The sequence below is a fragment of the Strix aluco genome, chromosome 3, assembly GCF_031877795.1.
Source record: "Strix aluco isolate bStrAlu1 chromosome 3, bStrAlu1.hap1, whole genome shotgun sequence".
In the NCBI taxonomy this organism is placed as follows: Eukaryota; Metazoa; Chordata; class Aves; order Strigiformes; family Strigidae; genus Strix; species Strix aluco.
Genome location: NC_133933.1, coordinates 76,717,539 through 76,731,002, shown reverse-complemented (window position 1 = coordinate 76,731,002; position 13,464 = coordinate 76,717,539). Strand labels below are relative to the sequence as shown.

Sequence of the window (13,464 nt, the reverse complement as noted above, 5' to 3'; positions counted from 1 at the left end):
CTACAAACACAATTAGTTCGGAAAACAGAGAGGTTCCTCAGACTGCACAGACCCACTGATTGGAGTAAGATGACGGTGGGAACTGCCTGTCTGGAGAGCATGGAGGGTGTCAACAGAAATGTGGCACTAAATGAATTCCACCTGATATGTACATTTTTTGTCTCTCTTCATCAGTGCGATTCTGAGGAGATCACTTCTCTCTAAGGTTTAAAATTTGAATTAATAGACCTGATTTCTTTATTCATTTTTGTCAAAATGTGGAGAATTTCCATTTCATACTTTATCACTGAATATGTGAAACATGACAAGTCTAAATTTTCAGTTAGTCCTATAACAAAAAATTCCTTTTAAAGACTTAAAAAACACAGTTGGGTTGCCATAGGCTAGGAGCTGGGCTTCATATTACCTACCAAGAGATTCAGTCTACAGCTGCTGTTGTGAAATACAAATGGAACTGGAGCACCACAACTCCAGTAGTCTGTTCCTGCAGACTATTTCCAGTTCAATGGACTGAATAAAAGAGAATTTGCATTTTCATAACCATTGTAATAATGGTTGTGATCATTATCATGATAGCTGGGTGAAAAACCAAAATTAGCAAGTCATTGAGTTTCTTTGTGTGGGGGGGCTTTTCTGCAGACTCAGATCTGTCTCGTTTTTGTCACTTTGGATATTGCTTTGCCCTAGTGTCAGTGGTAACGTGGATGTGGACATCTGTGACAGTCAGAACTACTTGTCTGCAAATTCCCTCTGCAGCAGTCAGCCAGTCAGTGCAGCGTTTCCGAGTTGTGATACAGCGATTCTTCTATGCCCTTTCTTCCTGCTTTCCTTTTTAAAGTCATGATCTGTGTACTGAAGAACGACTCCTCTCTCCGGACCCAGACATGAATTTATTGCCTTCTGAACAGCTTTTCTTTATTTATTCTTCTGCTGTTACTGTCTTATCACTATTCAAGACGATGAAATTAGATGCAGTGTTTGCTCCCTATCAAGAAGTTTCTTTTGCACCTACCTTTTCAAGTGAATTACTTTAAAGCGTAAGAATCTCAAGTGGAAATAGTAGAAATGTTTTAGCCGTAATGGTTTAAGGATACATGAAAGACAAGTTTTGCACAGAGTAGTAGTAATAATAAGTAGAGGATAAGAACTAGTGGAGAATAAATTTTGAAAGGTTTAGTAGTTCTTTCCGGGTTTTTTAAAACCTTAAGTTTTCAGATGCCTTTATGTTCATCTTCTTTATCTTAGAAATCTTGTGATGCTTGACTTACTCCCAAAATGCATAATTTTGATTCACTTGGAACAAAAATAATGTATATAAACTAAATTTCAAGTGTGTTTTGTAAACTTCATCCACATTTGTATGCAGCACTGTTGTAAAGTATTTTATTTTATAAAAACCCCAAACACTGAAGATATGTTTGGGTTCTGTTCTTTTTTAATGTAAAAGACTTTGTGCGTGGATAACAGAAAGTCAGACTGATTTACTATATATTTTCTGTGGTCAGCTAGACCTTACTGCTGCAGTGTTTTCTGGCAGGGTTCTGCAGTAGCACATGCCAGAGCAAGGAGCAAGACCCCTGCTCCTGCAGCTAAGCCATCAGATGCCGTTAGCTCTTCTGCTAAGCCTGGCTGGCAGAATGCATTTAAGTACTGGGTCCCCAAGGAACATCTCTTAGATAAATACCAGAAACGTCCACTCACCCAGAATCAGTGCGGGTTTTGATAGACTGAGCAAATCTTGTTATACATGTTATCTTGTTACATTTGTCTGGGTTTTGCTTTGTGTGTTTATCTTCAAATTGACAGTCACCTAAAATGTGGTTTTTTATACATTGAAAATTAATGGTAGTTTAGGGTAAGCTATTTTCACCACAGGTACTAAATAATGTCTAGAGAAGACATGTTTTTTACATTTTCCTAATTTTTTCATGTTTGTAAATATCATTGTGTGTTCCCTGTTGAATACTTTTGATTGTGAGAGCATTTATAGACACCCAGGTGTCTGAGAGGAGCAACCATGGTGAGATCTGATTTAACTATTTGGTTTGACTACTCAGTAAGTTTTGGAGGGTGCCTTTCATGTCAGTGATGAAATGTTACTGTAACTAAGACATTTAGTTTTTCTCTACAAAGGAGGTTTCTGCCTTCTCCTCAGAGGATGATATCCCTATTTCCCATTTTTATTGTATAAACCCATCTTTATTCAGTAATGAAGTGTACTGTCTCTTTTAAAAGGGTCAGAAACTGAGGGTCATCTAAAATTATTTTGATTCACAGAAGAAATTCATAGGCTGAAAATCAATCCCAGGAATTGAGAGTATTAGGTCATGGATTTAATCGCAAAGTCATCTGGTCTCTCAATAAACTACATGATAAGCAAGCTTATATACATATGTACCTATAGGTGTAGATACAAAATCTAGAATTTTTTAATGATATAGAAACATGAGTTATTTTGGGGGTTACTTACTCTAGGGTGTGTGACACCCAGTAGCTAATCTGAGCTAAACAATTTCTGACCGTGTTACTCTTTGAGCATGTTACGGTAACCCTGTTTAGCATGGAGGGAAGTGGGATTTGGAGATCTAGATATTTTAAAAATACTTTTTTCTTAGAGGAAATATGTTTCTGTAGAAAATGAGAGGTAAGTCAGAAAAACTAAGAACAGTATCATTCTCAAGTAGCTTTTTAGTCAAAGAGAGGAATTACACACTTCCTGAGAGCCTGCAGTTTGGTACTGCGGTTGTGTAAAGGGTAGCAATGAAAAATAATCTTCCCTCACTTCATTTCTTAGGAGTAGCTCTTTCTGCTGGTTTTGGATGTGTCTCTTTTGCTGTCTATTAATAGTGAATCTCAGCAGATGAGGTTTGCAGGTCAAGATAAAAAAACCTCTTAAAACCTACATGTAGACATAGCAGTAGAGTGTGCCTGGAAATCCTATCTTCAATAAAATACAAAGATTTCAGCTACAGTCGGAGGAACACAGTACAGTGAGCAACAAATTTTGTATTTGATGAACTAAGTCTTCATCCTCCCATCACACTGCTGGATTCACTGCCGTTTTAATAGGAGGAAAATACACATTGATTTCAAGGGGCTTTGGGACAATCTGACAGAGTATTGACAAAAACCAGAGATTTTTCATACACCTACAGTATATATTCTTATATTAACCTTATTAACAACCCTTCTACTTCAGTGCTGCAGAGAGCTGCTGCAGAAAATAATTCAGCCTGAACCTTAACTTGTTTCTGAGGAAGGTAAAGATGCAATTGTTATAGGACTGTCAGGATCCAGGTCTCTGTACAGTAGCTGTGCATAGATACCAAAGACAAATGATTCACAGGCCTTTGTTTAGATTTCTCCCAGCTTCGTCCAAACCCTTTCTCCCAGGCTGGAGAGCTGCCACGATGGGGGACACTGCTATGGAGGGAATATTATTGAGTGAAAAAGCCCACTGGCAGGAAACCCCAGAGAGAGGAATAAGAGGTATGGCCAGGAGGAAGGGGATATGGTAGAGCTGGAGCCATGAACTAATCCTAAAGTGAATTGGTTTTGGCTGGGCAGCTCCTAGAGCAAGAAGAAGGGCACATTTAGCTGCTGGAAACCCCACAGATTCCTCACAGCAGGACACAAGGCAATTACAAATCTGGCTGGTGCTTTGGTTATACAGTGGAGCAAGCCAGGTTGCTGTCTGGGGTAAGAAATTCAGGCATAAGGTGGGAAGGAAGGGACAGTGGGAAACTAGGGAACCAGTTCCCAGTTTGGGAAACTAGATGCATTTGGGTCCTGAGTTTTGCTTTAGCTTAGTTGAGCCCACTGCTGCCAAGTGGGACTCCAAGTTCACATGCAAAGAGGAAATGATGGGGAAAGTGCTGAGAGAAAAATTGAACTGAAAATGGGGAAAAAAATCAATGGGAAAATGCTTTGAAATAATTGACTTGGGTTTGATTGCCACATGGGGGAGATCTAAGCCTAAACAGTCCTTTCAGAGCTGTGTCACATGGGAGGAATCCTTCAGCAGAAGCAGGTTGAGGCTCGACACTAACTTTGTGGCTGGTGGGACAGCTGGATGGTTAGGTCAAATCATACTGCCAGATGACACTTGAAGACCCGGTGACATTCCTGGAAAAAAGCATTTAACACTTGATGAAAAGTAGAACTCTTCCTACCCTGTAATCCTTCTAGCACAGTTTAAACTTTCCCTTTTGTGGTCCTTTCCTTCTGAAATGTGCATACTAGCTGTGGGAAACAAAAACACATACAGATATATCACCATGGGTTATATGTCCAAAGCTTTCAAAGATACTGTGGATTTTGTAAAAAAGCCAAATGATTGCTCAGGCAGAAAGTTGGATGCAGGTTTTATAGGTTTATTAAATGGCAACTAATTAACATCACCACAAAGTTAGCTTAAATAAAATTTGCTTTCTCCACAATGATTATTTCTTTAAATATAAAAGACAAAATTGCTTAAAAGCTTCCAAGATAATGTAGTCCAGTCTATCCATTTTGTGTTGTGCTAAAGTGATCCAGAGGAAACAAACTGGGCATCCATCAAAGCATAGTAAGTTAGGATTAAAAACCAGACTTACAGACAGCTTTGTGTAAAATAGTAAAGTAGCTCATGAAGTAGCTAATAACAGGTTGCAGCTAGTTGTTGATGTTCAAATACAGATCCCTGACAGTTGCAGAATACAGGCACTTTTTAAAGTCCCGCTGAATACAAATCAGTTCTATATCCTCACTAACAAGCTGGCTATGCAATTTGTCCTTCATGGCTTCTCACACACAGCATGCCAGAAGAAATAACTTGCAGTCTAGGATTAGGAGACAGGTCATATGGGCTTAAAGCCATTTTTGTGTCCCCTATAGCAGGAACCCAGTATCTAAAGCTAATATCCAATGATCTGTGCTTTTGAAACCCTGCCTTTGCCTTTACCTTTATTTGCAAGGACTAACATATTGCCAAAAAGGTTATTTGTGTTGTATTTTTAGTCCAGGAACACTGAGTCTGGATATGTCAGAAAATTCAGGCTGACTTCTGACCTAGTGGAGCTGTGTGCCAAAATATATATACTTGAGCTTTCAGTTAACTACCCTCCATACGTACTTTCAAACCTCTCGAGGTCAACCCAGAACATGTTTCACAGCTGAAGTTCATCCTGTTCAGATTCACATGAAATCTTCTAGCATCTGCTTTCTGTTTACAAGCAAGAGGTGGCTTTTTAAATGTCTTTATTGAAATATATTTTTTAAACATATATATGTTTTAAATGCTCATTTGAATGTTTATTTAATGATATTTTTATATTACCAACAACACTTTATACTTCACAGATGTATGATTTAGTAGTAATTAACTTCAGATTTGTCCTCTACCTGTCAGACAACTGTAGATGATATTACCCCACACTGGAGCTAGAGAAACTTGGACTCAGAGAAGTAGTTGGTTTGTCTAAAAGCATGACAAAATCATCTTTGGATCTGTGACCAGAACCCAGCCTTCCCAAGTCCCACCTGATCAATACTTACTATGCCTGGGCCATGGGAAGGCACTGGTTAGCTGTTGGTTATGGAAGACAGGGGAGTTGATGGGAGCAAATCCACTTTCAAAGAGACATTTCCATCAAAAATAGACATCCAGTGATAGAGGGGTTTGTTCTATGCAGAGCATGCCAAAACAAGGATCTGTGCCCACCCATGTATGTGGGTCTTCATGAGCTCAGGGTAACTGGTGCTGTATCTAATGACTCTTATTTCTGCTTAGTTTTCAGGACTTTACTTGTTATCGTTCTTCACTATCCTTGTTGGGCTGGTGCTCTACTCCTCCACGTCCACCTACGTAGCCCAGGATCCTCGGGTGTACAAGCAGTTTCGAAACCCTTCAGGACCTGTTGTCGACCTGCCAGCCACTGGCCAGCTGGAGCCTTCGGTAACATACACCAGCCTGGGGCAGGAGACAGAAGAGGAGCCTCATGTTAGAGTTGCTTAAACCCAGGGCTGTTGATCACCTACTGATGATTCAGTGGAGCTCGTATATCCATTATCTCTGTATTGTGCATAGAGAAAGGTATTTACCAGGTGCAGTTACACCGGTGAGCTGCAAGGTAGCAAATAAGGAAAGCTTATAAAAATACAAATTAATTGTTCTGGGGTGTTCATTGCAAGGAGATGACAGTCCCTCGTTTACGATATGAGCAGCATGTTTGCAATACAAACTGCTGGATATGAATCAGTTAATGTCAAACTACCCATGAAAGATACTCAATATATAAGCTGAAATGACAAAAAGAGATTCACAGAAGGGTGTTTTTGCACCCACTGAGCGATATTATGCCTAAACCACACCAGTTGTGGAAAAGCCGCCTTTTTACAGCAAATACACTTGTGCAGTCACTGTTAATTTCTCTCTAAGATTTGTTTGTTTGCACAAAATAGATGGGTTACTCATGGTAGCAACAGCCTGACACATTTTTGCTAGCACCTTGGATTTGGTGAGGGAAAGACAATGAATTCATCTGTGCTGTCTAGTTGCCCTTTCTAGGTAATCTGTTCCATGAATCCAGAGAAGGGACAACTTACAATATCCATCTCTATTCTAGGAATAGGTATAAGGCGAGCATTTTAGCCTTTCTATATTTGCAGAAGTGAAGTACTCAAGCATTGACCTCTCTATGATCCATGGCAGATTTCCTAGTGGCTGAGGTTCTGCATCAGGTGACAGGGAGTTTGTTTCTCTGTAGTCGTGATTTAACACAGATTTCTTACTTTTTAAATTTTAATCTGTAAAAAGAAAAAAGCATTTTCTAGTTTCCTATGTATTGTACCTCTCCATGGTAAGATGACATATCGTGTGGATCAGGGCACTTACTTTAGATACTCAGTGCATCGAGGGCGCCTTCTGCTGTTCCAGTTTGCTTAGTCTCCTGTGGTTCATTAATCTAACAATAGCTATTTAGAAATGTGTCAGTTTTTCACCAAAACCCACAAATTTTAAAAATCAGGAAGATTAAGTGAGAAATTCATGAGCAGAAAGACTGGACCATCTGCTGGTGTTGCTGTGTAGCGCAAAGATGTTCATACCGGCAGGGTGCAGCCAATTATTTTTCATTATCTACAAAACTAGCAGAAGAATTCAGCAGTTTTCTTACTTTCCTGGGGACATGTGAAAATAGTAAGGGTGCACTCCACAACTGAACTTCTGCTCCAGAAGCCTTATCAGAATGGGGGAAATCTTAGTCACCACCATGAAAAATCCATCTCTGCTTGTATGTTTGCTCTTCTGAGAGCCCAATAAAAGGATATAGTTATTTCAACATCCATCATTTATTTTTAATTTAAAATTAAGGAAGGAGACTTGATCTTACATCTAACAGATAGGAGAGGGATCCAGGAGAGCTTCATTTTATTCACAGATCTGCCACATATCTGCATGATCCTTGGGCATGACTTACCTTCTGTGTGGCTGAAATTTCCCAATATGCATATATGGGAATAATGATATTTTACCTACACCCTCACAGGGGTGCTATGGGACCAAGTTACTTTAAAATGCTTCAGGATCTGCAGAAGGAAGGAGTTGAAGAAGTACACAACAGTGCTGTAGAAGTGTGTATACATTCATTGTATTTGAAAATGGAGTTTATGCAGGGTTGATTTGCTTGTGGGCACAGAAGGTGAATTTGATTTGAATGTTATTCTGCTGAAGAAGCCTGTCTCAAGCGAAAATGTAGGGCTTCATATTTGAAAAATACAACTTACCTATTTCTATTTAAAAAAGGAAAAAAAAAAATCAATCTGTACTCTGGAGATTAGAAGGGCCACACAGTTCAACCAAGCAGGATGAATTTCTGCTGAGGTAACATTCATCTTTTATAGTCCTGTTCTGCTTTAATATAGAAGGGACTTCTCTGAAGCAGACTGGGAGAGGTATGTATGCATAATACACATTAAGTGGCAAATGCCAAAATGATATTGAACAGGAGAAGTATGTTGTATCTTATTCTTGCTGTGGAGGAGGAGAAGAGGCGATTTCTGTCCCACTGTGTTTAGGCTGTCTGCCATGAACCTGCTGCAGCTGAGGGAAGGGTCTGCAGTATTGCTAAGCCATGCCCAAAACCAGCCCAAAAGCTTTGGTTAATATGACTTGCTTTTAAACTCATAACAAATGTGTGATTTTTTTTTTTCCCTGCCTTCTGTTTATTTAATCTTTTTAGCACTCATATTTCCAAGCTTTTTCTCTTAACTGTTGAGAATTTAAAAAAAAAAAAAAAAAAATCCCACAGAGAAACAGAGGCTGTATTCTGAGGATATTAAGGAAAGTCTAAATCCTACAGGATTCAAAGAAAAAATTTTAAAAACACACAAGAAGGATTACCTAATACTTCAGGGTAAGGTCTGTGGGGTGGAAGTCCAGATAGGAAACGCATGGTTGGGTGAAGTCCTCATGCACAGGGGCCAGCAAGCATCCTTGGGTCAAGCCCTGGGAGAGCTTCGACTTGAGGTGGGTTTCACACATTCCCCAGGAGCAGGGGCTCTGGTTACAACCACCACGGCTCCCTCAGGTACCCAGAGACACACTGGCAGGCATATGTCATCTCAGTCTTTTTTGCTACCTTTTATACCAATTAAATACCTTTCTCTGAACGTTAGTCCCCGTGTTGGTCTGAGAACCTTGAGGATTGCGTGCGTGTGTGTTTGTTTCATGTTTACAATTCCTTCCTTTTGCATAATTGTTTTGATTGATTTCATTATTAGTATTTATTTTTAAGCCAAATGTTTGTAGTCGTTCTGCCTCCCCCTCCTCATTTTTCTGACACTAACTTGTAGATGTTTGTTAAGAGTCTTCTCAGAAACAGTTGGGCAGGAGGCATCTCCCGGCCAAGTCACTGGTCTGGGAGTTTCCGCGTATAAGGGTTTTGCAATCCACAGGTGGCTGAGAGGTGCCATCTGAAGCAGTTTTTATAGGCTATTTTAAAAGGCTCTGTGGTGCGGAAATAAGTTATGAATGTTTTGGTGTGCACCCTGCACCCAGCCACCATCCCCTGTGTTACTTGCACAGGAGGAGATTGATGTGCAACGCGGGACTGCTTCACTATCTGTGTCTCCCGTTAAACAGGGTGAATACTTGGACTAGCACCAGTGCTAGTGCTGGATGGACCTCAAAGAAAAACAGTAGTATAGCTTTACAAGTAACTGTCTTGACTGAAAAACTGAGTTCTAGTAAAGGAAAACATTACTACTACCTGCTTGTTTTCTGCAGTTTGAGACCTCAGTATGCACCAGCAAAGGTTCAGCTATCTAACCGGCAGCTACTCTCTGTGTTGCGTAGGACGTCTCTAGCTCTGTATAGCTCCTTGCCTGAACAAACTGAAACTCTGTTATACTGCTGGCCCTGAGCAGCCCTTAGCAAGACTGATATAATTTTCTGCTACTGGATTAAAACCTTCACTGGGAGACAGACTTTGTCTTCGTTCCAGCTATAAAGTTTCAAAACACACAACGATAGACCAAGCAATTGAAAATTTTGCACCACTGTGTCATAAGAAGAAGTTTCAATGTATAGTGTAGAGATTGCTAACTTGTGCTATTAACATTTTGACAAGCGTGTAGTATCGTTTCCTTTCCTTTGTTTTTTTTTTTAAACCATTTAGTATTCCTGAGCTAGCTACAAATATAAATTTTACCCCATGGGTAGGATTTTATTGTTAAATGCCATAATAAAGCACACTAATCTTGACACCGCAGATGGAAATATGAACCAAAACCAAAATCAAGCAAGCAAAATCCCAACCCCAAATCCTGCATCGAAAAGCTGAACAAACCTTTCTCCATTTTGATATTTGCATGCACCTATATGGACTGGCTGTGGCAATGTAATGCCTGTACAATGTTTTCAAATAAAAAAATTAAATGCTTTATGAAAGCAGGGTTATTAGTTTCCTTGCCTCTTTCCTTTCTGCTTTCTTAGCCTAAAATTATTTTTCTGAGGTATAAATCTTGACTTCAGGACATAATTTTTTGCTGAGCTAAGGACTTCTTTCCCTTGTGAGGTGGTTAACCTACAACTTCTTCCAAGGTATATAAGCATAGGTGCCATAGGCACCCTCAGGTATCTTGCCTGGCCCCCAGGTGCAACTCCAGAAGGCTAAGGGATCTCCTTGTGCACCCTCTGTATTAATCTGCCATTCCCCTACGGCTAGCTCCTGATATTGGTTGCCCTCATTTGGGCACAAGAACACTCCCCCACGCCTTCCAGAAATGATTAATCAGTCTAGAATTAATCTGGGGCAACGCACTTGTATGATGTTGAAGGGCTTATCTGGCAGAGGTTACTGAGTGTCTGCAGCTGCCTTGCCCAGCCCTCCCTCCCGGCTGCTCTGCCCTGCATTGCCAGAGTCCTGAAACAGGAAAAGAAAGGATGGAGACAAAAATTAGACATCAGGGGGGAAAGGAGTTTCAGGAGGAGCAGAATTGGGGAAAGAAAGAAGTGAGACTTTGGATCGTTTCAAGTCCACATAGAGAGAAAGGCAGGGAAGATTCTGAGTGGGTGAGAGCAAGGGATTTTGTGAACATGTATTCACCTCTAAGAGTGCCCGTATATGCATTTGTCCATCTCTCTTTGCCTGATGTTTCCGCAGGAAACCGCTTAAGTATTTCTCACGTACTTCACTGATGAGAGTAGAAAAGGGAATGGAGACTGGTGATCTCATTTCCAGCCTCTCCCCAGCACCGTAACTGCATGGAGCCCCAGACATGACAAAGCCAGCATGCTGCACCAATGTGCTGGTTTATGTCTGATTTTCCAGTGTGAATGTTTCCTAAGTTATCAAGAGCTTCAGAAACTGAGTGTGCATGGCTTTATCATGCTAACAGTTGATTTGTACTTTCCTCCAAATCTGCTCAAGAGTCTCTCTAGCATTGCAAAAATCTCCTTTTGTTGCCTGGCTAGAATTCAGCCTGGGTGCTTGAGTCATATGAATGGTAATTGCTTGGAATTACACTAAAAATAGATCATAAATAGGCATTAATGGATCTTTCTGTGCCTAAATCAGACATGTTTCAACACTGAAGGACACTCAATCAGCTTAAATCTACCAGTCTCCCTTTGTTTTTGTTTATTTAGAACTAGTTCTCAAAAATATTACAAATCCAAAGCTGAACGATTAACAGCAATATGCTGTCATCAAAATAAGGAAGCAATGCTTTTTACAGTTCTAAAAGTTGTTTTGTTAAGTCCGCTCCACAGTTTAAGACAAAAACCTTTGTGAAAAAGAACACCTCTGCTTGTGCAGCCATAGACCGGTTCCCATAGCAATTGCGAAGCGGGTACCAAACGCCAATACCACCACAGTGATGATGACATCAGAGTAAGAGCATTGGCCATGTCATCTTCCTCCAATTTGAAGTGCAGGGTCATGCACTGTGGTACTTATTAATGAAAATTCCTGCTATATGGAGGATATTAATTCCATAGGGCTGGGATCACTCATCAGTGATTAGTCACAGACTGGCTGTGAGCTACCAACAGGAGAAAAAAACCCACAAATTGACCACAAAAAGCCAGTTGTAACCCTCAGACATTGTAACCGGTAACCCTCAGATGTTGTAACTTGCATTGCAGTTTCAGTAAAAGGCCCACAGTGTTTCTTCAGGCCACATTGCTGACTGGCTGGCATGGAGCAGCCTCCACAGCCTTGGAAAACACCACAGGTGCCCTGTGGTCCCATGAGGTCACTCCGTGGGGTGCAGGGAGGAACCGCTGTGCCTCTTACCGGCATTTCCCTTGGCAAGAAGGAGCCCCTTGCTACCACTGCTACTGTACAGCAACCAGGAAGAGGAAAAAACTTGGCTCAAAGTAAATCTTGAGGCTCAAAATGAAAAGTCAGCACTCTCTGCAGTCCTTTCTGTTGTAAAAGCATACATTTGCTATCATTTGGGGGCATTTTTTTCCTTATCCTAGAAGTTCCATTTTTTAATTGAAAACAATGCACAGAGTTCCATGAGGTCAGAATTTACCCCTTTATGGATAGTCTGATGTTGCAGAATCTCTTTAGGAATACAGATATTGTCAGTACTATATACTATACAAATATTTGTAAACCGAAACAGTGGAGCTGATTTTATCAGATTTATAAATTTTATTCTACTTAGATTTTGATTTATAACCTTGAGCTATAGTTGACTTTTTTGTGACTCCTTGTTATGTTCAATGCCCTCAGGCAATTGCCGAGTGCTACCCTGATCTTACTAGTGCATTATTAATTCCTTACTGCCAAATACAGTATACTATTATAACTAATATTATTATATTAACTATAATATTCTACTATTGCATTTTATTTTATTTTGCACATCTTGATAGCAGTGGACTCATCCAATTTTAACATAAGAGCAAAATTGTCAGTAGGAAATCTTCCCCTCCTTCCCATGTGAAACATCTACATGCTTGTCAGGAGCAAAATACTGGATTTACCATGGATAAATAAAGGACCTTTTTTTTATTTGAGACCTTATCAAAGCAGAGATAGATAATGAACATGTGCTGAGTTTACATGATCATTGAGCATCGCTAAGTGATTAGACTACCAACACTAGAGACACTTTGCATACAGAATAGTGACTGATAGTTGGTAGGCTTGAATTTTTACAGGTGCAGAATGCCTGCAAGACCGTGGATCAACATTATGTGAGGTCATGCATCTTTAATTTCACACTGCTTAGAGTAGCCAGCATTACAGAAGCCTGGCATTTTGCCAGATCCATAGCAAACAAGCAATCAACATTTGCATATTCTTAAAATGACTACTTGCCTAAATTAACTTCTTAAGTGAGAAGGGGGATGGGAATGGATTAATCATGGCAATAATCTGAACAGTGTCATTATGTGATTCCCTGTGAGCTTTGACTTGAATTATCTAATGTAGTTCTTGGCCTTAAACAGATTTGCAGATGCTAAATAGGTCACACATGTATGCAACCATGGGAGTGGATTTCCTATGTCTTTATGTTCCCATACTTCATCTGTGAGCCTACACTTTAATTAATGAGAAAAGAGAGTATCAAGAAAACAGGATGACAACTTTATTAATTTAAAATTTCCAGTTCAGATCTTCCACGCTTCAGCCTCCATTCAGTACAATTCATTTAATAACCAAGTAGACAAGGAACGTTCGTGCTGCCAGGACCTATTTTTGACTTTGCATCCTCAGAGCCCACCACCTTCTGTGGCAGGGTGTACTGCTACAGTGCAAGTGGGCCACACTGGCCAGCAAAGTGTTGGAAAATCTCAAAATTCTAGACTTTATTTTAGTCTTGAGCTTTAATACAACATACAACAAAAGGAAACAGGGTTTTAAAGTGAAACAGGTATATATTGAGAGAGAAGAAGAAGATAGCACCCTGGTACCTGTGCTCTGTTACCCAGTTTGTCTGACAATCTTTTTTCTCGAGTCACCATCC

The 13,464-nt window shown here is 40.1% G+C and overlaps 1 protein-coding gene across 1 annotated transcript in view; it reads left to right on the top strand.

Moving 5' to 3' along the window:
* SLC35F1 (solute carrier family 35 member F1) overlaps positions 1-9,928 on the top strand; it is a 255,971-nt gene extending 246,043 nt beyond the window's left edge. Inside the window, exon 8 of the mRNA XM_074819268.1 lies at positions 5,771-9,928. Within this exon, the coding sequence (XP_074675369.1) occupies positions 5,771-5,995 (225 nt within the window). The 3' untranslated portion in view covers positions 5,996-9,928. The remainder of the gene's footprint in view (positions 1-5,770) is intronic.
* Positions 9,929-13,464: the final 3,536 nt, after the last annotated feature.